At 36.2% G+C, this 22,530-nt stretch overlaps 1 protein-coding gene across 3 annotated transcripts in view; it reads left to right on the forward strand.

Moving 5' to 3' along the window:
* Positions 1-22,530, forward strand: part of LOC148823100 (uncharacterized) — a 183,937-nt gene that overhangs the window by 127,823 nt on the left and 33,584 nt on the right. For all 3 annotated transcript variants that reach the window (XM_088929757.1, XM_088929758.1, XM_088929759.1), the window contains exon 10: positions 5,353-5,457. In XM_088929757.1, coding sequence (XP_088785883.1) covers positions 5,353-5,457 — 105 coding nt within the window. The remainder of the gene's footprint in view (positions 1-5,352; positions 5,458-22,530) is intronic.

Raw genomic sequence — 22,530 nt, forward strand, 5'->3', positions numbered from 1 at the left:
AGGGTGGTTTTTCATGTACAATTTAGCCACTTTCATTAATCAGTTGGGTGAAGAGCTTTATTATGTACCAGTAAAGCTCATCAAAATATGAATATACTGTACAGTATATTACATATCTAGATGGGCTCAGAAATGGGTAACTGTACATTTTTGTCACTTAACGAACTGTTTGATTTCCCCCCTTTCTAAGTCATAAAGCTCAGTTTGTGCAGTGACAGATGTTCTGAATATCTTCAGCTCTATGAAGGTTTCCTTCTCTTAATTTGACTCCATTATGAAGCTTAGTTTGACTGTGTGCCAAGTTATCTCTGTGTGGTGCCATCTGCACTGTCATTACACGTAGTATATCAGATTTGTGCTGCAGAATTGATCCCATGTGCAGGGAAGGCAAATGATAAAAATAGAAGATCTATGTTCCGAGAGACTTGTCAGTAATGATAGCTACATTTTAAAGCCCCAACATTCATTTCCATTGATTTGGCCTCCCTGTCTTTCAGTACATGATATGTGATTTCATGCAATTTTATACACCTACAGTACTGTCTTGCTGTATTGGTTTGATTTTGAGAAGAATTTTGCACATCACTGTTCTTAACAAAGAGACAGCTTACAGATTTGCTATTTCCTATTACATCTAACTAATAATCACCCAGTAAACTGATCTAAAAATGTTTTTCCTTTTCCATGGCAGGATGGTTGAGAATAAGACTGGATAAAATTAAATCAAACTTGCCTTCAGATAAAGAAGAAATCCTCAATACTGCATATTAGCTCATTTTTTCATCTAGTGAAAAGCTGATGTTGCTTGCTTGTTGCAAAAAATGTTTTTCTCTAGTACTCGAATTCAAATATTTAACTCTCTTAGTCTCAAAGGTTTGTTTCTGTTTTTAACATACAAAAAAGTCAATTATAGAACTGCAGAAAATAAAAATAAAAAAATCCAATCTTAATGCTTTATCTCTTTGTTTTACACAATTTTATCTCTCTCTCTGAATGAGATATACAGTATACAGTTTGTCCAAATAAGCAAACATGTATATAATAGTTTGCCTTGGATACCCTTTCCTCCAGACTGAAATTACTGGCCTCTATACATTGTGAGATGTGATGCAGTGTGTTTCATGTTGCGCATTCTGTTAATCCTGATCACCAGATTCTAGTCCTCAGTTGTTAGTCCACAGGGATGAAGCTCATATCCTGGGATCTTTTAAGAAAAGGTGGGATGAGACCTCCGATCAATTAGCTACTAGCAACCAAGTAAGCTGGATAGGCTGAATGACCTTTCTTATGTTCTTATGTGCTCCCTGGTAACTCAATAATTCAATTCAGAACTCAAGTGTTTGGTCAGGTCAAAGTGGTTAGGTCAGAACTTGAATTTTTCAATTTTCTGTAAATATAATATCTTTTGAGGATCTTGGTCTTTTTGACTTTAAGGGGATGCTGTCTAAAAATAACTGTTCATTCATTATCCCTTAAATTACAGTGAGCCTTTTGTTTAGCTCCTGTGTGCTCCACAAAACAAAGAAAACCAAGCAGTTATGATTCCTTCAGCTATTGTTTTAGTCCTTGTGAGTTTCTGTGAGTATGTATTTATTCCTCACAGTATGTTACTAAATACATTTGGTTTTCAGATATGCTTGATTATAATGGTACTGATAGGGAAATAGGGATTCTTGTGCCTGATGTGCATCCCTGTTCACATCAATGTCAACTCTCTTCTAGGATTTTTTTACACAGCATGCATTAATAGTTCAGGTGGGTAGCTGCGTCAGCATGCGTAGGCTGCAAAGGAACAAGTAATAGGTTTATTCCATGCTGGAAAAAAAGAAGAAAGAGAACACAACGTTTCGGCCGTGGAGCCTGACACCTGAAGAAGGCTCCACGGCCGAAACGTTGTGTTCTCTTTCTTCTTTTTTTTCAGCATGGAATAAACCTATTACTTGTTCCTATGCTGCATTAATGTTTGATGTAAATGGTTATTAATATAACCATGTCACTCCAGATGGTTCTGCTTTAATATTGCAAATACGTGATTCAAAAGGATGTTTCACAGGCTGTATTTTAATTGTTTATATAAGTACTGTCAGTCAGACAGTGTTGCTTGTAAAACTGCATAGAATCCTTAATGTGAAAAGCATACATTTCACTGAAATGCATTTTGTCCTTTTTTTTAATACAACAAAACAAAGCTTTTTCACTTTTCCATCCATCCATTTTCTAACCGCTTCATCCAATTCAGGGTCATGTTTCACAGAGGTCAAATCAACTCATTATAACTATCTGAACATTTTTAGCATTTTTGACAGATTGTGATCTCTGTTCCTCGATTTAGAATGGAATTTGATTGTGGTTTATTGACCAGCAGACTAGAGATGTGCTGAAGATCTCTCTATTTCTTTTGACAAGTTCAGATCTTGCTACGTTAGCTGATTTCTGGTTGTTTTTTTGGCTTCTGAAGAGCTTGTGGGGATATACAGCCATGAACAACATTCCCAATGGAGATGCCACTTTAATTTAAGAAGTCCTTAGGCAGAGAGGTTTATAAAATGAAAACTAAGTGAAAATACCTGGAAGAATAGATACCTGCTATTTGATTAGCCTTGTATGCACTGCAGAGTCACAGATCAATGAACTGTTCAGGCAATGAGTTTGTCAAGTCAACATCGGGGGATTTGCGACATTTCAGTCTGTTTGTGAATAAAGAGAGACCAGGTCTTGTAATTTTATCAACAGTCTTCTTAAGATCAAGTGGACTTATCTTTACTTTTTACTCCCAGAAAATGGTACAGCATATGTTGAGAGGTGACATACGCAAGTTCTACTGTTATGCAGAAATGTACTTTTAGGATTATTTTTTTATACAAAATAATTATTTTAAACTTTTAATGTTTAAGACCTTCAAGGCTAGGGCTTATCTTTCTTTTTTTGTGGTACTCTGTGTTGGTCTTTCCTTTGATCATCTATATTTCATCAACGGTAGCTTTACATTGAAAGTGAATTTTATGCTAGAATCCTTGAACAACTGAACAGCTGTTTTCTCTTCAGTGACAGAGAACATCAAAGTGATGACACACATCTAATTTTACAAGAAGTCACCAAGAGTGCTAATCTTTTTTAGTCAGGAGTAAATCACAAAGAAAACGCACATCTTATTCTGTCTATACTTTTGTTTTGAACCTGTTTAGAACTGTTATTTACAGTATCTGTTAAAACTGTGTCCTCCTGCAGTGCCTTAATTGCCATACTATGTGCTCCAAGAGTCCTAGGACATCAGTTGTATAACAGTCAAACTGTCAACAAGAGCAGGTTTCAATAACTAAGCTGTAAAATAATACAAATAGGAAATATAATTTATAAAAGCTGAACTGACAGTTTGGAAAAGCTATAGGAAGGTTATTTATTGCCCAAATTCACAGAAACTTTGACAGGTCTATAAGATTGGTAGAGTTTGTTTTTATGGAGCTAAGACTCTTACCCAGCGTACACCCGGTTTTCACAGGAAAACATTAGACAAACTGCACTGTGAGTGTATTCCCGAGTGAATCTAATTCAGTGATATTAAATGGGCATAAAGGTGCTGTTATTTTCCTTTACTGTTTTCATTCCCATTACACTATTGCATAACATATGAAAAGTGATTGTAATGCAGTCAGTTCAAATTAAACCAACTCAGTCTCCTCAGTCATCCATTTTAATAATCTGCCGTTTAATAATTAACTCAAAAAACTTTTAAAGACCATTTGGAGATAAGTCTCATGTTGACTTTTTGTTACTTTATTGATTATGTTTATGGTAAAGGTTAATCAAGTTTTGAATGAAAGCATGTAAAAAAAAACGCTTGGCCATAATTGCTGTTGCACAACAACTATGCCTACTGCCGTGATCAGTGTGTGTTTACCGACAGCAGACTCGTCTCCTTCAGTGTCTGTGCCAGCTTCCGTCTGGCCACAGGAGGTGAGAGGTCTTCTTTGCTCAGCAGGTCCCAGACATTATCTGGGATGGTGCGTTTGCAGAATGTGCCTCACAAAAACATTTAATTAAATACAGCCGTCACTGAAGCCTTTGTGCACTGAAGTGATAGAAGATGAGAAGCGCATGCTTTCTGCACACATTAGGTGGTGTCCATTTTGTGGAAACAATGGTCTGTTGCCCATAGCTTTTTATTCACAGCCATTTGCAGAGTTCACGTAGAGGAGAACTAGCAAGTTCAGCTGATGTTTCTGGTTGAGTATTTTACTGTTATTCAGCATATACCACATGTGTTGCAAATAAATTATAATATTTTGATTTGTTTTTTCTTTAATTTGAGATTGCCAGTTATTATTTCTTATAGTCACCCTGGCATATGGAGCTCGAGAGGTGCCCCAAGTGGTAGCCTTTATAATTCAGTCACTTACAGTATGAGCCTGTATTTCATGTTCTTTACTGATGACTGCAGGCTAAATACAGCCAGAGTGATTTAATTTCTGTAGCACGGTTTCAGTGTGAAAAATTGGCAGAATTAATGTTAGCAAAACAGGTTTAATGATCTCTGCAAAAAAAAAAAAGAACCCTGTGGCAAGAAATAAGAGCATATTAATACAGCACATCCTCAATTCTTATGGACTAATTTTGTCTTCAAGTGATCTCTCTGTCAGAAATAGAGACCAAATATGTTTACTTACAAAATATTGTCAGCACATGAAGGATTTTGCTTGCTTTGAAAAAACTCCCTGTACTTGGCAGAACCCACAGAGTCCAATTGCAAATGAGCTCTTTAGTTTGTGTTTTCCATCCTCCGTAGAGGGAACAAGCTTATTTTCAACTAATTTGTTTTAAATAAATTACCTCATATTTGTTTTCCAAAAGTAACTTAAACATATCACAGGAAAAAATTTATAGTGCATCTTTTAATGCAGTGTCTGGCTGTTTTCTACTTTGGATGACCTATTTTAAGATTAACAGAGTATTTTTCATAATCGTGTTCTTATACTATCAGTGTTCTGCTCTGGGTCCTCATTCCCCTTGCTGACAGTGGTATTTTTCTGCTTCACAATCACTGTCATGCTGAAGAATGCACTGAAATGCACCTTCCCTTAGGAATGAGCTGCAGTAAATTTTCCATAATGGCTAGGTATGATATGAAATTCATGGAGGTATTATGAGAAAATCCCTATACACAAAATTAATTTTCCCAGGGTAACTGTTTTCTTTAGTAATCAGCTCTGCTGTTTGGTTTTCCTTTCACTCTGTGGGTATGGATTTAAGTCCGACATGCTGACATTGTATCTGACAGTTATTAATGTGTTCTCTTTTGTACATATTGTGTGTAATTGAATAATGCGTAACCTGAAGGGTGTTTGTTGTTTGCAGGTTTGGTATCTGTTGGGGTGGGTGTGCTATCTTCAAAAAGAGAAGACTGAGGAAGCTGAAGCTTTTAAGGAATCTGCAAGAACATATCTCACAAAGGCCAAACGGGTAGGCATTATGATTTCACTTTTTAAATTTTAATTTCATGACACATGAGGTTGACTACATTCTATGTCATTGTCAATGTAAATGTGCCTGGTGTATCTCAGATAAACATATAAGCCTGATATAAAGATATACCTCTTTTTTTTAGAATCTTTTTTTCCCTATTTGTTGTTGGAAATATTTATCGGGCTTAGTCAATAAACAAGCATCATCAATGTCAAAACCGATAGTCTGTGACTGTCTTATTAATTTAATAGTAATTGACAATTAGCAATTCATTATTTTGATGAAAAATCGCTTATTTTATTCAAAGGTATTAAATTTGCACTTTCGTAGAAAAGTATGATTTTGAAGGATTTTGCCTGAAAGACAGGGTTGAGTATTGAATGCCATTGTAATGTATAACTTATAATTCTATATTGTATAGTCAAGGGTAAATCTTGCCATAAAATGTTTTTTGTACACTTGCTCAACAGATATTTTTAACAGGTTGAAAAAAAGTACCCCAAAATTGAAATTGTATCTCATCTGTTTTGCTTTGTCTTCCTGAATGGGATTTTTCCTCACGCTGAGTTTAGGAAGTGAAGGTTTCTCAGAAAGAACAGGCAGGCTGCAGGGCCTGAGCGCACCTGCTGTCCTCTAACAAGTGCTGCGGGAGCCCTAATGACCACAGAGCAGATGGGAGCACAGTGGTGCACCTAGCCCAGCTCATGCTGAGATCCTGATGTATAGAGCATTTTCAGGTTATCCCAAGTAGATCATGAACCTTTCACCCTGTGACTGAGATGCAGGAGTTGGTAGAAAGATTAGAATATGTACCGATAAGAAAGTTTATTATTGCTGAAGTAATATTTAATCAAAATGCGCATTAAATGTCACTCAATACTCATATGAGTTTTCTTATTATTCAGCAGAGTCTGCCTGCTAATTTATACTGTGTTTTCCAGACCGTATGCCCTGACAAATATCAGATGGAAATTGAATTCCGAGCTAGTTTCAATAAGACCTGACAGGATGTTGATTGTGATATAATAACTGCCTGTCCAAGGTAAGAAACAAGGCAGTTGAATAAATACATCCAGCACCCTGGAGTATCCTGTCGATATATTTTCAAATTAACATGAATAATATATTTTTTTTCATCATACTTCTTCAGTTGGAATATTAGTAACAAGAAATTAAACAGAATTTTTCAGCTGTGCCAGAGCTCACTAAAGGTTGTATAATTTGATAGATTGATCAAAGAACATAACTTTTGCTGGATGAGCTGGTTGCATCTTTTTTGAGGCCTATTTTTTAAAAATGTGTAATTCTGAAGCCTCACAACTCTCTCTTTTCACAAAGCCAGTATTTACTTGGCTTTATGCTACAGTATTGTAATGGGTTTAGATGTAGTTTAAATCAATCAGGCACATACTGTAGCACATTTTCCATCCTGTTTAATGCTAAAAGTCATGGCATTCTTCACAAATTTAAAAACCACATCTAATCATTTTTCACACTGTTTTACCCTCCTGACTGGATTCAAGCTACAGAAAAATTAAATCCACATCTCTTTATTGTTCTCAGCCCTAATCTATCCCATATGAAAATGCTTCTTTCCGAGTTTTGATGATTAAAGTCCCTTTTTGTAGAGAAAGCTCACGTAATTGAATGATTCTTAAATGTGTAAAGGAGTTGCCTATTGATATAAATGAGCACAGAACAATGTGAGAGATCCAGAATAAAAAATCACAATAGTCTTAAAGCTGTTTTGTGTTGAAGTCATTGAACTAAAAACTTGTTTGGTCACCCTAAAATGCATTATACTTTCCCAGAAATAAGCAAACGCTATGCACACTTTTCACTTGAAAGACACATGTGACAGAGATCACAAGCTGGTTACCTATTCAAAGTGCTTTACTAGTAACATGCAATCCATTCACATGTATAATGTGCTTGAAAGTGGGTGTCACTATACTTGATACATTGCCCTTTTTTTACACCATCAAAAAATGTGTCCCAGTTGCCAAAACCATTTGTTATCTGATCCCGTTGGGAGAATGTGTACAGACAATGCAGTTACACCTAGGCCTGTCCCATTGGCTGGGCAGTATTTTTATACTATTAATTGCTATCGTCTTGGGTCCTTTTCAATTCATTTAAAGGATTCTCTGCTTCTTGCAACTTTCAGTAAACATAAGATAGGTGCAGTTTTCCCAAAGGTTAGTTTTTTGGAGGTAGAATAAAAACACCCCAATCTCCTGAAAACATTGAAATTGCAGCATTTTTGGTTTAGCTACTTCAAAAAAAGTTATTTTCTGAGATGCTGAATGTGTATATGGAACAATTACTGTCTTTCTGTGTTATAATCATTCTGAACATTCCATAGACATAGAAATGTCACCCCCTACTAACTTTTATAGATCACCAGTTTATTCTGTAATTGCTGGTATCTAGTCAGTTGTATATTAAATAATTTTAGTTAGCTCTGCTGGAAATATTTCAATTACATTTCATCAGTATACTGTATGTACTACATGATGTCTTTGTGATTTTAGTTTCCATTTGCTCCTGGGTTAGGATCATAAGTGCAGTTAACAACAAATTACGATTTATAAATACATTGCTATATTGGGATCATAAAAATAATAAGGCATACATAGTTGTATTGTTCAGTAAACACATGCAACGTTTTCCACAAACTAAATGTGAAATTACATTGCAGGTGTACAGTAAATGTTTTAGCAAATAATAGTCTGAAAAATAAAGGTGTTTTGGAGGTATATTTATACTGACAATCACAAGTATATACTGCATGTTAACAACATTACTTTAAAATTATTTTCATTTAACAGGAAGGATGAGTGATACTGCTGTGTGTTGTGGTGGTGGACTTTGGGTTGAAACAGGTGGATCCATGTTTCACCACTGGCAACTGTACAGGAATGCAGTTCTCTCCATGACTTAATACAGACTAACGCATTGCACACATCTGCACACATGTGTGCACTGCACACATCTGGTCCATCACACTTGGGTTCATCAGTTCTTAATGAAAGGATGTGTACAGTATATGTTTTAGTAACAAAAGAATGTCTCAGTAAATTGCAGGCCGATATCTAGTTACTTATGATTGCGGACTCCCCAGCTACACAAACACACAGCGGCACTCCCCCAACAGTGGAGAATCCCACCGCCCTGAAGCACTAGCTCTCCTGTAGCAGGACAATTCCCCTGTATCCAGGTCCCTAGGGGATTGCTACCATAATGACAAGCCCTATATCACTGGCAGTGTCTCTAGCCTCCCAGGACTCAGAGCATCATTTAATATAATTATACTGTCTTTACTCACTCATACACACTGGACTTGGTCATACACTTACTCCCATGAACATTTTTCACCTTTCTGTGGATGTTCACAGCCTTCTCACCTCATACTCTGTGTGAGGAATGTCATCACCACTCTCCTTGTAGACATTTTCTTGCATATTGCCATTCTGATCGGGAGGGCAGCGCTCTCTCATGAGTGGAGTGGCAGTGACACTTGGATTTCCAGTTCGCAGGTGACGCAACCTACCAAGCTGTGCATGACGTGCATTGAGCCTATCTTTGAATAAAATAAAAACATTTCCAAGCACCCACATACTGTAAATACAAGTGGGGAAAAAAGGATTCCCGTGTAGGTTTCGAACAAAAATAGCAAATAGGTTAAAATCTCAGCATGCTATATTTAATTTGACCTGTACTTCTTTCACGTGATTGGAATTCATGAGATTACTGCAGGGTTTGGGGTGCATGCAGACCACTTACAAATAAAGCACATCCACTGCATTAAAAACGTCCTTCTTTTGATACTCCGCGAGTAGCAGTGCATATGATTCCTGTGTCTCCACTCCTAACATTGATGAGTCTCCTTTTGACATGTATCCTTCGCTGTCTTCCTCGTGATACAAATGCACTGCGTGGCCTCCACCATATGTTCCAGGCAATCAGCTTGAGGGAAACCTCACTGCAGCCTGGGAGGAGAGACCTCCAGCCGAGGTTATTGGAAAAAGAATAGCAGATGAATAACAACAGTGTAAGCAGAATATTAATTGCAAGTGTGATAAGTGACATACAGTGAAAATGACTGCAGCAAGCAGCAGGAAGGAGATATGCAGGCATATTGTGACAATCGTCTAATTTTTTGTTCCTTTTTTATTATCAGATTTCATATTTATACATTTAAAATAACAGCAAAAAGAGTGATGTGTAATGTGTTTTATGAACAAACCTTTGTTATTATAATTTTGCCCACTATATGAAATAGCCACTATATTTGTAACTGATGTACTGATAAAGGTAATAGAAGAGTTGTTGTACAAAACCAGACTCTTAATCTAACGGTTGCCCTCAATATTTTATATACTGTATATACATCGTGTTTAAATTGTAGAACCTCATGATTAGTTAAAGCATATATAATTCTTGAGCAGTGTCCTTACTCCTACTGTTTAGTATCTCATGAGAGTTGACAAGCTCTAGTGTGGTAATAAAGTGAAAAACACTGAAAAAGCACATTAAAAGAATAAACATTTGGAGTGAGACCCTCAATCAGAAAAGGGGTTTGCAGATTGTTAAATTCATACATATCGGCAAAATATGAACAAGAAGCAAATCGACTTTCCCTAAAGTTCTTAGTTAAGAAAGGCTTGGAATACTGACATGCAACACTCCAGAAATGCAGAGCATGTACAGTACTTTCAAAAGTCAAAGGGAGTCTTAATAATGCAAAACATTGAATGTTCTTGACATTTTTAATTGTATATTGTCTCATCATACCCGTGCATTTATATGATATTTAAATTAAAGTCACAGTTCAGTATTTATGGCCTGTTCAAATGATGGTTTATGGTTATGCACACCTGAATTCCTTTACATTCATCCAAACGTATCCTTTTTAGGAAATCTGTAGAAGCAGCTGTGTGTCATTTTTGAAAAGCAAAAATTGATAAATTCTGATTAAATTTGCAAAAAAAATCGCAGAAGATCTAATAGAAAATTCAACACAATTTATAATTAGGGATGCTTGTGTGTATTTTAGACTTGCAGGTGTGGGTCATGATGATGAACCAGTATTCATGTCTTAAATTACTGTATGAAACCATCAGCATTAAGAAGACACTTGGATACAAAGTATACAAACAGAAATAGTTTGACATAGTGAGTGACAGGGAGGAGGGAAGCTGAGATATAAAGCACAAGAGAATAAAGAATAGAACAGGTGAGAAAGTGTCCAAATAAAGGGAAATCTGGCAAAGAATAAGGTAGAAATATTTTCAGACACAGCTGGCAAACTTCATACGTCAGAAGATGTGCACTCACAAGAGAGTAGTCTAAATGAAAGTGCTCTGAAAGGCCTCCTTGCTCATATTGCTCCAAAAAGGATTTGATTGCTGCTTCTGCAATAGACAGTATAAAGCCATTTTAGTTCAGGTGGATAGCTGCGTCAGCATGCGTAGGCTGCAAAGGAACAAGTAATTCTTCAGGTGTCACCTGCAGAAGGCTCCACGGCCGAAACGTTGTGTTTTCTTTCTTCTTTTTTTTCAGCATGGAATAAACCTATTACTTGTTCCTAAAAAGCCGTTTTGGTGGTTTTATGTGCGAGCACATAAAATGAAAAAGAAGAGTAGTAACAGTGAAAAATGTCTGAAAAGCTGCACATGAAACAGAGATATAACTAAATGTACACAGCAGCACTTGCAACTGATTGACCCAAACATGAAGAATAACTTATTTAGTGTGCTAGTGTCTGCATCTCTGTTTAGAAAAGGAAATGATAGGTGATGTTTTAGAGAAGGCAATATTATTAGGTTGATTTCAACCACATTTATCAATGTTATTAAGTTGTATTTTTCTCATGAGGATCTTGGGTTTGATCTTCTGAATTCTTATTTTAAAAAGCTCTCTTAATTCAGGAGAGCAAATGATGTGACAAATACAATACACACCATTTTGAACAATAACAATGCTTTATAGAAGCCAAAGACTACATTTAATCCCAACATTTAGGCATTTTGGAGTAACTCAGAAGTGAGACAAGAAAAAATAATTTTGCATTTTTTTAAATGTTATTTTCTTGTTAAGTCACAATTTGCAAAAAACAGAAAAAATAGTCAGAGATTTGCAATTTTTCGGTTCTGTTATAAATGTTAATGCTGATATTAATCCAGAAAGAAAAACGTATATAGGAGCACTTGAGCTGACTTTTCTGACAGACGTGGTACAGCTTTAAGAAAGGTTAAAAAATGTGGTGTGGAAAAAGCAAATGCCAAGATCATTCATAGCTACAGTACTATATCTTATCAGTACAGTTAATCTGTACCTGTATATCAAAAGTCTTCAAAATTAATAATTAAAATAAGGTATAACACTACCTAGGTTTATGGAATTAAACTTTCATTAGTTTAGTATTTCTCTCGCCACCTATCAGGAATTTTTTGGAAATACCAATTTTAAGATTGTAATGGTGATATGTACTGTACCAGTAAGACATGGATCTTACTTTTATCCTTTTTGCTGTCAATGCGAATTCATCAGTTTGTTTTTCTGTGCAGTTAAAGATCTGGATTTGTCCTGCTATGACTTCAGTATTCTCCTGACTTTTCAAGCAATTTAATATGTTTGGTGCAGTAGAGGGTTGTCATTTAGCAGACACATTTTTGCTACCATGGGGTGATCTAGGTATAGTCCTGCATGAGAAATGGCAGAATATTCTCTTCAGTATTCACACTCATTAATAGAATACTGAACATTTTAGTGAAATATCACAGCCTGATTTCCAGCTTCGTATTTCTTGACAGGTGTAGAAGTTTTGCAAATAAATAGGTTCACCAACATATATTTAAAAATGACTGGATGATGAAGGTGTTTTTTCATCCAAGTCCAAAATCAGAATTCTTGATATGGCCCTAGAGGCAGAACAGTAAGATTTTGAAATGTCGTCTTTCTTCCAGATCAAAAATAAGGTCTGTGAAGTTAATTCACACTGTGTGATCTCTGAATCAGTGCTATAGCATCAATAATGTCCATTGAATCATTGTCAACCTAAATATGGGCTTCACATTTACTTGCTGGAAAGATTTTTCTCACTCTAAAGGCATTTGTGTAACTTCAGTCAGACACCGTTGTAAAAAATGAAAAAATACATACATTACTTTGAAATAGCATTGCCAATTGACTCCGTAGCAGGCATGTGCATGGAGAGTGAGATCATAAAATGACCAATCATTAAGGTTAATTATGAGATTGACAGTTGGATGCACCAATTAGATGAAGGATGGACTAGGTATTGGAGTGACATACATTTGTATGTTAATTTAAATGCATTTCCATCCCGCAGTAATACTTTGTGAAGTACGAGAATGTTTTAATCAATTCATACTGCTATTTTGGTTCCTGCATGATAAATGCATATACATACATATGCATAAACATATGTATATGTATACATTCATATACTGTACAGTAGCTTATGGTGTTTATTATTTATTTGATGTGTAGAAAAAGTATTCCAAACTACTTCTGATTTTTCTGCATGCTGCTATGGTTCATTTGTATTATTTAAAATAGTTAGTATATTGGATATCTTCTGAAACATTCAAATAAGATACTTTTTTGTCTTTCAAAAAAAAATCATGTATTATTAAAACAGTTGTGAAGCTGCAGTATTTTAAAATAATTGTACTAGTGGGAAAACAGCAACCATAAACTTTTCTCTCAGATTTTTCAGATCTTATTTTGAAGTTATTCTGCTGCAGTAGAGAAAAATGTTAATAAGAGTTCATAATTGGTGGAGCCATGGAGAAGTCAGTATAGAGGAGTGGTATAGTTTTATTAGTAATTTAATTTGATATGGAATTCAATTTTTGGTTTAAGTCATTTAAGAATTATGGTCGATTTTCATTTTTTGCCATTCACCCACCTTTGGCTAACCTGATTTTAACATTACAATGCAAGACAGGCTTATATATTAACGTAAGAAAGATTACTTTATGGCATTATTTGTTTATAAAGAGGCTGCATTCACAATGCAATGTTTGTTTCATGTGAGAATGACATTTTTTGCCACGTGTTAAACTAACCCAACTACTAAACTGATTAAGAAGGGGAGTGATTAATTTAGGAACTGTGTAAAAAAGAAAAGAATCATAGAATACAATTAGAAATATACAGTACAGAGCAATACTCATTTATGCCTTTCAAAAAGATTAAAAGACAGCAGAAATAGTTTAATAGGGGTATATTTTTAAAGTTGCCATAGTAAATCTACAGCCCTAATGATTTTTAACATTTAGTGTATAAGTGAAACAATTATAACAATCAAACCTACCATTAGATCATTTGTTCTACTTCACCTGACCTTTATCCCATCTATAATAGGGTTGGGCAGAGCTACTCCACAGAAGATGGATTAATGAGGGACCTTTATGAAATGGACAATTTAACACCAATCAACCAATTAGCATTACATTTTGGAGGTGGGAGGAAACCAAAGTATCCAAAGAAAACTTACTTAACCTTATCCACCCCCTTCCCCAAAATACAAGTCAAATAAATAGATGCACCTTTTAATTTCTTGAATTATATTGGAAACTACACACACCACAGATCTGGTTGGGGTCTTGAATTAAAAAGAACCACTTGGAATCCTATCTGAACATTCAGATTTTTTACGTCTTTCTTATAGAAAGAAAGATCCAGGACAGGAAAAACAGGAGAAAAAAAACAGACACAATACTGCACATTGTCTTTCTTCAAAAGTCAATTTTTGAAGTTGTGGGACACATATTTTTTCCAAGGCTCTAAAATGTCTACTACCATGGAAAAAAACTTTGAAAGTAATTTAGCAAGTATAAAAAAGTATCTGCATGTTGATTTGAATGTATACGGCTTTAACAGACATCTTTTTTGCAGAATGTTTTGTTTTTATAACTTGTGAATTTCCTTGGTAAAATTTATGCACTTTCAGGTAAGGTAAAAGTTCTTTATGTATGTTAGCTGGAGGTTGCTGGAGAACGGATACATTACAGCTATATTTTCCCGATTCTCTAAACTGAAACGTGAGATAAATATAACTGAAAAAAGGTTTGTTTGCTTTATGCTGATATGTCTAGTTACAAAGCTCTGTTCTGAAAAGCTGAGGTTGTCTTGTGATGTATAGTATGCGATGTTGTGTTTTGATTTTGCGGGTAAAAATATTTATTATTCAACCGTTGTGCAGCTTATGTCTCAAGTGCTTTTGTAAGCATTATACTATTCGTTTATTTGTTTATTACAGAATAGTTTCACTGCAGTGAAAACAAACTTAATGGTCATGTTTGGAGGATATTGGATATCAAATGTTTTTGCAGTATTTTGAGAAACGATTAAAAATGTTTTCGTTAATGAAAAATGTATCATTGAAAGCATATGTACCCGCTTAGGCGGATATGCCTAGCTAGGGGCAGATAATAACTACACTTTATATTAAAAAATTATAATACAAAACATCTGTGAGAAATTGTTTAGCTGTAGCCATGTAAACAAACATTTGTTTCAATAATGTTGACTAGAAGAGAAATGTCTTCTAAAGACTTGAATCACCCTCATACTTCTCAGTGTGCATATTATAATTAGGAAAGATGAAAAATGCAGAAATGCCATTTATCAAGATAATTGGCTAAACAGTATTTCAGTAACCTTTTGAAGTTTACACAACATTTTGATAAATTTCAGTGTAGCTATTTGTTATGTATATGCATTGTGAAAACTAAAATGCACAATTGTACATGAATGATAACTAAAAACTTTGCAATTTACTGACTTGACCGTTTTTCAATGTAGGGAGTTTGAAATATTACAAAAACATGGTGGCATAGTGACCATTTTGGTTCATGCAGGAGCTCCATTTTGTCCTTCTTTAATAAGTACTATGTGTGTTTCAGTTGCTTGAACATTTTTGGGACAGATCTCAATTTGTAAATGCATTACATTTTTAATGCCCCCTCTTTATCAAAGCAGCCTATGCGAAAGCAAGGGTGGATGTTGCTGATGTCTGTCAAATTTCAGATCAGTTGGCTTTCTGGCTCTGAAAAAGAAGGGGTTGACCTGTTTGAAATTGTAGACTGGGCCACCATCTTAGTTAATGTAGTACCAATATTGTTGGCATGTGTACTGTAAATTGAATTCTTTAGATGGTGCTATTTTGAATTTTGAATTACAGTATGTGTAAGACTATGAGCTGAATGCGCTTTCAGATACAAATATACACAGTAATATAATGATCGTATTGGTTGATACAGTAGCACCGTTTGACCAGCTAAACAGACTTTGAGCAGTGGCTGTTACAAAGCAGCTGTGAACTGCAGTCGGCCACAGTGTAATCACAGGCTGAGATCCACGTGCCAGGGCTAGGGGTGTTTCGTTAGTTTACCGAGCAGGGCCGAAGGTGGAGGGACCAAGACTCACAGAAGACAGTCAAGGTGAAGTGAGGAGAGTAATGGCCAGCTGGGATGAAGCAGATGAGGCTATTGTCAGTAGGAGCAGGCAAGAAAGAACATCACTGGAGCGCTTCAGTCCAGTACATATCTGGGGATTAAGATTATAGGTTTACGATGTTGGGGTTTCAGGACTTTCAGGGTTTCTCTAACTCATCATGTTTAATAAAGTGCTTCACTACCACGGGTAGCTCAATGTCAGAGCACATTTCCAGTGGCATTTTGGAAATTAAATAGGGGAGAGCAAAGTGGATGATTAATTGGATGATTAGATGCCTGATTAATAGGTGCATAGATGTACCGGAATGAGGATGTACCGTGTACCCTAGATGAATGTGGTCACTCCTGGGAATATAGCGGTTTCCCGGAGCAGCTGTGAATTGTGTGCAACCACTGGCCTGGACGTGACAGTAGCAGTCTAAAATGTCATGATTTGACAAGCTTTGGTGTCACCATTTTGTTAGGTAGTGTGACGTATAATCACAGAAGGAAGGAACTCAAGGGGACAGTGGAATTAGGGGTTTCAGAAAAAGGTACAATTTTTTCTATGTGTAAAAGTTATTTTGTAAATTTGTTCTGTGATATTCTTTGTTTGAAATGTGGAATGTTCACAGTGGTATGTTTTGTATGGTTTATTTGTTGTATGTCTATCTTATAGGGTGTTGTCAACAGATGGTACACACAAGACCAATGAAGTGGTTTAGAAATCTTTACAAGTCTGAGTTCAGTGCAGTACCTAATTTAAGAACTCTTTTTCTGTTTTTTTGCTTCACCCTGTTAATCAAGCCAGTGCAACCTCCTGGACACTTTAATGTACACCAGTGTTGGAGTGATTAATGTATGAAGGTGCCCCATATGGCCATAGAAAGGAAAATGCACAAACAGTTGGCAATTTCAGACCTGACTTCAGCTACAAAGAGCTCTTGTCAGGCCATCTGAAAAGATCAATTTTATAAACCGGTAAGAATCACGGTGAACAATGCAGTCATTTTAAAAAGGAAAAGCTATGAAGTAGGAAATGAGGTTTGATATTTTTGCATTATACAGGCAGCAAGAAACTTGGCACTGATTTTTCATGATGCACAGGTTTGGTAGGGTTGGAAGAAAAGTTAACCATCCCAGTTCTACAGGTACACTATATCGCAAATTTCTGGCAATGCAGCATTATAGGGACGTCCATGAGGGTCCATATCTGCCATGCTGATGCCATTGCTTTAATACAGTGTTTGGGACTGGCCCCTGGCAGCAAAACTGTTAAGTTTGGGGATCATGTGATCCCGAATCCCAAATCCTATTCCACAGATTCTTTTACTGTGAAACCTACAGTTGCTCTTGATATGAACTGTATCTAGGGCACCAAACTGAAATTTTACTAAAAGTGGAAAAAAATAACACTTTATATAAGAAAATGCAAGAAGTTTTGATCTATTAATTTTTTTTGTTAGTTTATTTTTGATTTTCTGTGATGGGGCCATGTCCCACTGGTTCCAAATGATGAGCCCCCACTGCCTAAGAAAATATTGTTTATTTCTGAAACAGCTGGTACATTTTGACATCAAACGTGTATGATAGTAAATGAACTTGAGGTTATAATAACACAAATGGCCTTAGTAGGAATCAGGCCTCCTGGCTCTATGGTTTGCTTTGTAGATTGTGCATTTAGGAGGAGGTAATGAGAAAAACCTTTGAACACCCTTGGGCAGGAGATTCTCTTCTCAGAATGAACCAAGATATTATCCCGCTGAGATGAAAACATGCACATTTGTTGCTTTTCTTAACATCAATTATTTGTTTATCCATGGGAGTCATGGAGGCACTCTCATTAATTATCAAGCACTAGGAATTGTAATAAAAGCTCTCTTTCTTTGTGGGTCGTATCACTGTTTTCTTTCTTGCGTGCGACTTGTGTGACTTACTTCACAAGTGTGAAGTTGTAATGAAGTAAGAATTTTATTAGTGTCCCTGTCTTCTTGTTTCTGCTTTTGTGTCACCAATGGGGACTTTAAAACCCACATTAGTCACACGTTGAAATAATATTATGTATTATTAATTTAACCACATTGGGGATTTTATTACTGTGGATTTCTGCAGCATTGTTTTCAATCTGCAGCTCTGATGAAGGTTTTTTTTCCTCCAAGTGCACCACTGCGTCATGTCAGTCTCTTCATTGTTTTTCAGCTAGATTTTTTTAGTCAAAATAGACTTTTTTGTATCCCCTCCAAATTAGGAATCGTTTTATTGTCTGTCAAGTCCGCTCATTTCTGCAATGTTTGACAAGCAGAAGAACGATAAGGGTGCTCCAAAATGAGCCCTGTCGGAGACATCTGCTGTTTTTCACAGTGTTGAAACAACTGTGCGCACAGCCGTTACGCTGTGAACTGGGGGAGTGTAGTGGGTCTGCTTGAGCAGGAGTAGGATACTGTGGCCAATGTGGTAGCACCTGGCCAGCTGAACACCATGACTGGTTAATGATATCTCCCAGCCATGAAGCCATCTGGTCTATAGGACTCCACCTGAAGCTGCCTTTCCTTGTTAAGCCCAAGAAGAATGTTCCTGCCCTCACAAAGAAACCTCTGTAAGAACAAGTGCATATACTGTACAGTATGTAATGTGAACTGAAAATCTTATCGTGCAACAGAAGCTTATCTTACGCTTTAGATTAGTTTAAGGAAAACTTTGTATGTTGAATTTTGCATTTGCAATAAGGGATGAAAGCAGATGTTATAAAGGTTTTTAAAATGTTTCTTTAGACCTATTAAGAAATACAGAATGGTATAGTTGTCTTTTTTTGCATTTATCACTATTTTTATGTCTGTACATGACACTTTAATGGATATGTTGACATTCTCATTTGAAGTTTGTTCATTGAAGCAGAGCAATGTAATCACAGTATCTAGACAATTTATAGTACTACATATATCTGTAGTTAAACTAAATTCTGAAAGAAACAACTTGAGAAATGGGTTTGCAAGTGGCATACTGTTTGTCATGACTCTTGAGACAACCTAATTTCCATCCTGAACATCCAGCTCTAATGACAAATAATCAGTTAATGCAAACACGGTACACAGCGGATTTTGCTGTATTGAGTGTTGATCAAAGATCAAGATCAAACAATGGGTTAATAATGAGCAAGTCTTCTTTTGCTAGACATGTTTTTAATTACTGGTTCTGGAATTATTTTGGTTAGTGTAGTGACAGTTACAGCTTGAGTTCATCTTAAGATCTGAAAAGTTGTATTTCTTCTAGAATGCAGTGTAAAGACTGAAGAAATCAGCATTTTTGTTCTCCTTCACTGTAGGGATGTGTCTTTCCTAGAATGCCGTGCTACTGCTAGTGGATGAGAAGTGAACAGCAATGAAGTCCCTGCCTAGAATCAGTCAGTGGGACTTTTGTTGATCTGAGCCACAGGACTGATTGCTTGCAAACTCATCAGTAAGGCTTTGGGTTTTGAAAACAGAACAGCATCTGTTTGATGGAATCGTTTCTTAAATTAAAAGTTTCCTAGTTCATGTTAGCTCTAGGGGTTGGTCAGTGGGAACTACATGTAGTGTACAGTATCTGTTTCCCTAGTATGACAAAGTGATCTCAGCCAGAGATTTTAGACTGTGTTCCCACTTCAGAATAAGCTGTTATCCTTTATATATGGATTTTCATCTTGTGAGTTATCTTAGCATTTTAGAAACTGAAATACTTTTATTTTTTAATGCAAAATATTACTACATTATATCTGTCAAGCACATATCACAGCTGTTTGCGAGTGGATGCAAAGCTACACGTTTATGTAGAAATTTAGTAGCTGAGCCTGATGAAATGAGTCTTTATCACCATGATACCAAATCCACCCCCCACCCCAACTAACTGTTACTTTGTTTTAATACAAATGTATTTGGTGTTTTTCAATACCACTTTTCTCTGAAGCCATCTGTACAAATATCAGTAACGTCCCTGCCATTATATAACAAATACGCACACTCCATTTCTGTCTCTTTTGACAAATCACAGAATTTTCACAGTCAATCTTGACAGTGTAGAGTGTCTATTCCAAAAGGACTGTATTATAATATATAGAACCTGATATGGAAACTTTTGACCACTTCTGTGTTCCTCGTTTAAGAATTCCTCATTAGCCTCTTGCACCTGTCCGCTGTGATTCATACCTGCTTTTCTACGTCTGTGGAATGTACAGTACAATAGCTGGCTAAAGCACTTCGTTTTCATTTCTGAAATAGGTCAAACATATAGGCTAAATTTCAACTGCTAAAAATATATATGTAAAGCCTGTTTTTTAAAGGCATGGGGGACAAGGATTTTGAGAACAAAAATGTTAGAAAAATTTCTAATTAGCTCATTAAAGAAGCAAAGATAGATTTCTTTTACATATGCATGTCAGAGCTTCTTTTGTAGTTCACCACTAATAATAGTCTGCTCATTGTGGGACACAATTTCAGTCAGTCTGTGTTTTGCAAAGCATCTATCTGGACAGCTGGTAACATTTTGCCATGAAAATTGCAAATAGATCATTCCATGGACAAATCAACCTTACTAAAGGGAAAAAAAAAACAGGTTTGATCCATCACATTATATTACTGAGTTAATTGAAGATAGATGATAAAAATGCATCTGCTTATGAGTGATTTTAACATATGTATCACACCCTCTGCAGCCAAAGTTTGCTCCTACTGTACTCTGTCCTGTCCCTTGTTTCCTGTGCTTTGCTGTCCTTCCAGTGTCTCTCTCTCTGGGGCTGTATATTTCCGGGTCACTTATTCTGCTTCGCTCAGCATTGAGGTTCGGATGTCCTGAGACACGCCTAGCACCAGGTCGCCCCACATCCGCTGCCTGAGGGCATTGGTTTCTATTTGACTCCTGAACTGCTGAGCCCGGGCTTATCCCCCGTTCCGCCGCTACGCATAGGGGTCTTTTTCCGCTCTCCTGCCTCTCCAAGGTTTGTCCCTTCCAACATCTGTGACAATATGCTACTGTTCCATCAGGCTGGAAGCTGGTTCAATTTGAAATTAAAAGTTTTTTAAACCAAGTGTCTGCACTCTGGGAGTTAAGCTTGTTAATTTACAAATCCTGCATTAAATACAAAACAGTAGGTGGTTTATGCTTTCTTACTTTAGAGTTAACACTTTGCCATTTTATAATGAATTTAATTCAGTCAAAAATGTTCTGCACTAGAATTAAAATCTGTCCGCATTCTTGAAAGTAAGTGGAATCAGTCGAGCAGAAAAATAAACAGTGTACTATTTCCTTAACGTTATTTAAAAAAAACTCATGCAGCTTCTTTTGTTTTCTGCAGTTCCAATAATGATAAAACAATGCTCAGTGGATGCAACTGTAGCAAAATTCAAAGTTTTAAGCACATGATCTTCTCCGTTCAAAGAGACAGTCTAACTCCTCATTCAAGATTCCTGACTACGGAGAAAATTTAGAAGATATCCATACAAGCAATCCAATGTCTTAACTGGAAAAAAGAATTAAGCATTAAGACAAATATAGCAAGCAAGTAGTTATGAAACAGCACCCGGTCCTGCAAGATGATATTTAAAAAAAGAAATGTTCAATGGTTTTAAGGTGAACATAATTCTAAAGTGCAATATGGAGCACAGGCTAGGAGGAATGTTGGCAATTCCCATGGAATGTCAGCTCCACTGCTCATCGCCTTATACAATGGGGGCTTTGCTGTCAAACATATTTTAAACTCACTACAGCATTGTAAGGTAGGAGAAAGCTCAAGACACATACCAATAATGTCTTCAAAAAGTATTTTTCAAATCTTAAAGGATCACAGTACAATGTATTTATGCCCCCAGGCTCTGAAACTGGGCGGCAGGACATCAAGCAGGAATTTTACAAAAGAAGGAAACGTTTCGCCTTTGTAGATGTGTGTCATGATGAGCCTTTCATTGTGCAAAGTGCACTTTGGTCTGGTGATAAATCTGATATCAAAGGTTTATGAAGTAATACAGTCTGTCTCTGGGCAAGGGGATGAAACATCCCCAAATGGCTGAGCAATATGCTCATGTAATCACAAGGGAGGGCATTCAAGTGTAGGTATGCAAGCTGAAATACAGAACTGAAGTCTTGATTTCTTCTTCAAGGACAAGGAGACTTAGGTGATTGTTAATGTTCCGCAGGGCATACAAGAAAAAAAGCCAGGCTATAAAAGATATAAAAGCCAGGAGTTACCATGAGAGGTCTTCTCTTAACTGAATCCAGCACAGCAGGGGACAGTTTGTGATTTGGCTTGGCATGTTTGTTTTACTATGTGGTTAAGTGTCAGTTTGGTGGTACTGTATCTTGGTGAAACATGATCTTCTCATCAAAAGCGTATAATCGACAATCCTACCAGAATAGAAAACGGACATTCCAATTTGTAAATTTATGTTTGATTACATAACAAAGTAATGTAGTTCATTTAGTTTTAGTAGTAGAATAATCTGACAAACCCATTCAGGTTATTATTTCTTAAAATAAGTCATAGTATCAGCTCTGGCAACATGATTGGGTGGGGATTGGAGCAATTACTCAACTGAATTGATGTTAGGCAGATATCTATCTGCTGCTTTAT

Source organism: Atractosteus spatula, chromosome 12, assembly GCF_055471065.1.
Source record: "Atractosteus spatula isolate fAtrSpa1 chromosome 12, fAtrSpa1.hap1, whole genome shotgun sequence".
NCBI classification, from domain to species: Eukaryota; Metazoa; Chordata; class Actinopteri; order Semionotiformes; family Lepisosteidae; genus Atractosteus; species Atractosteus spatula.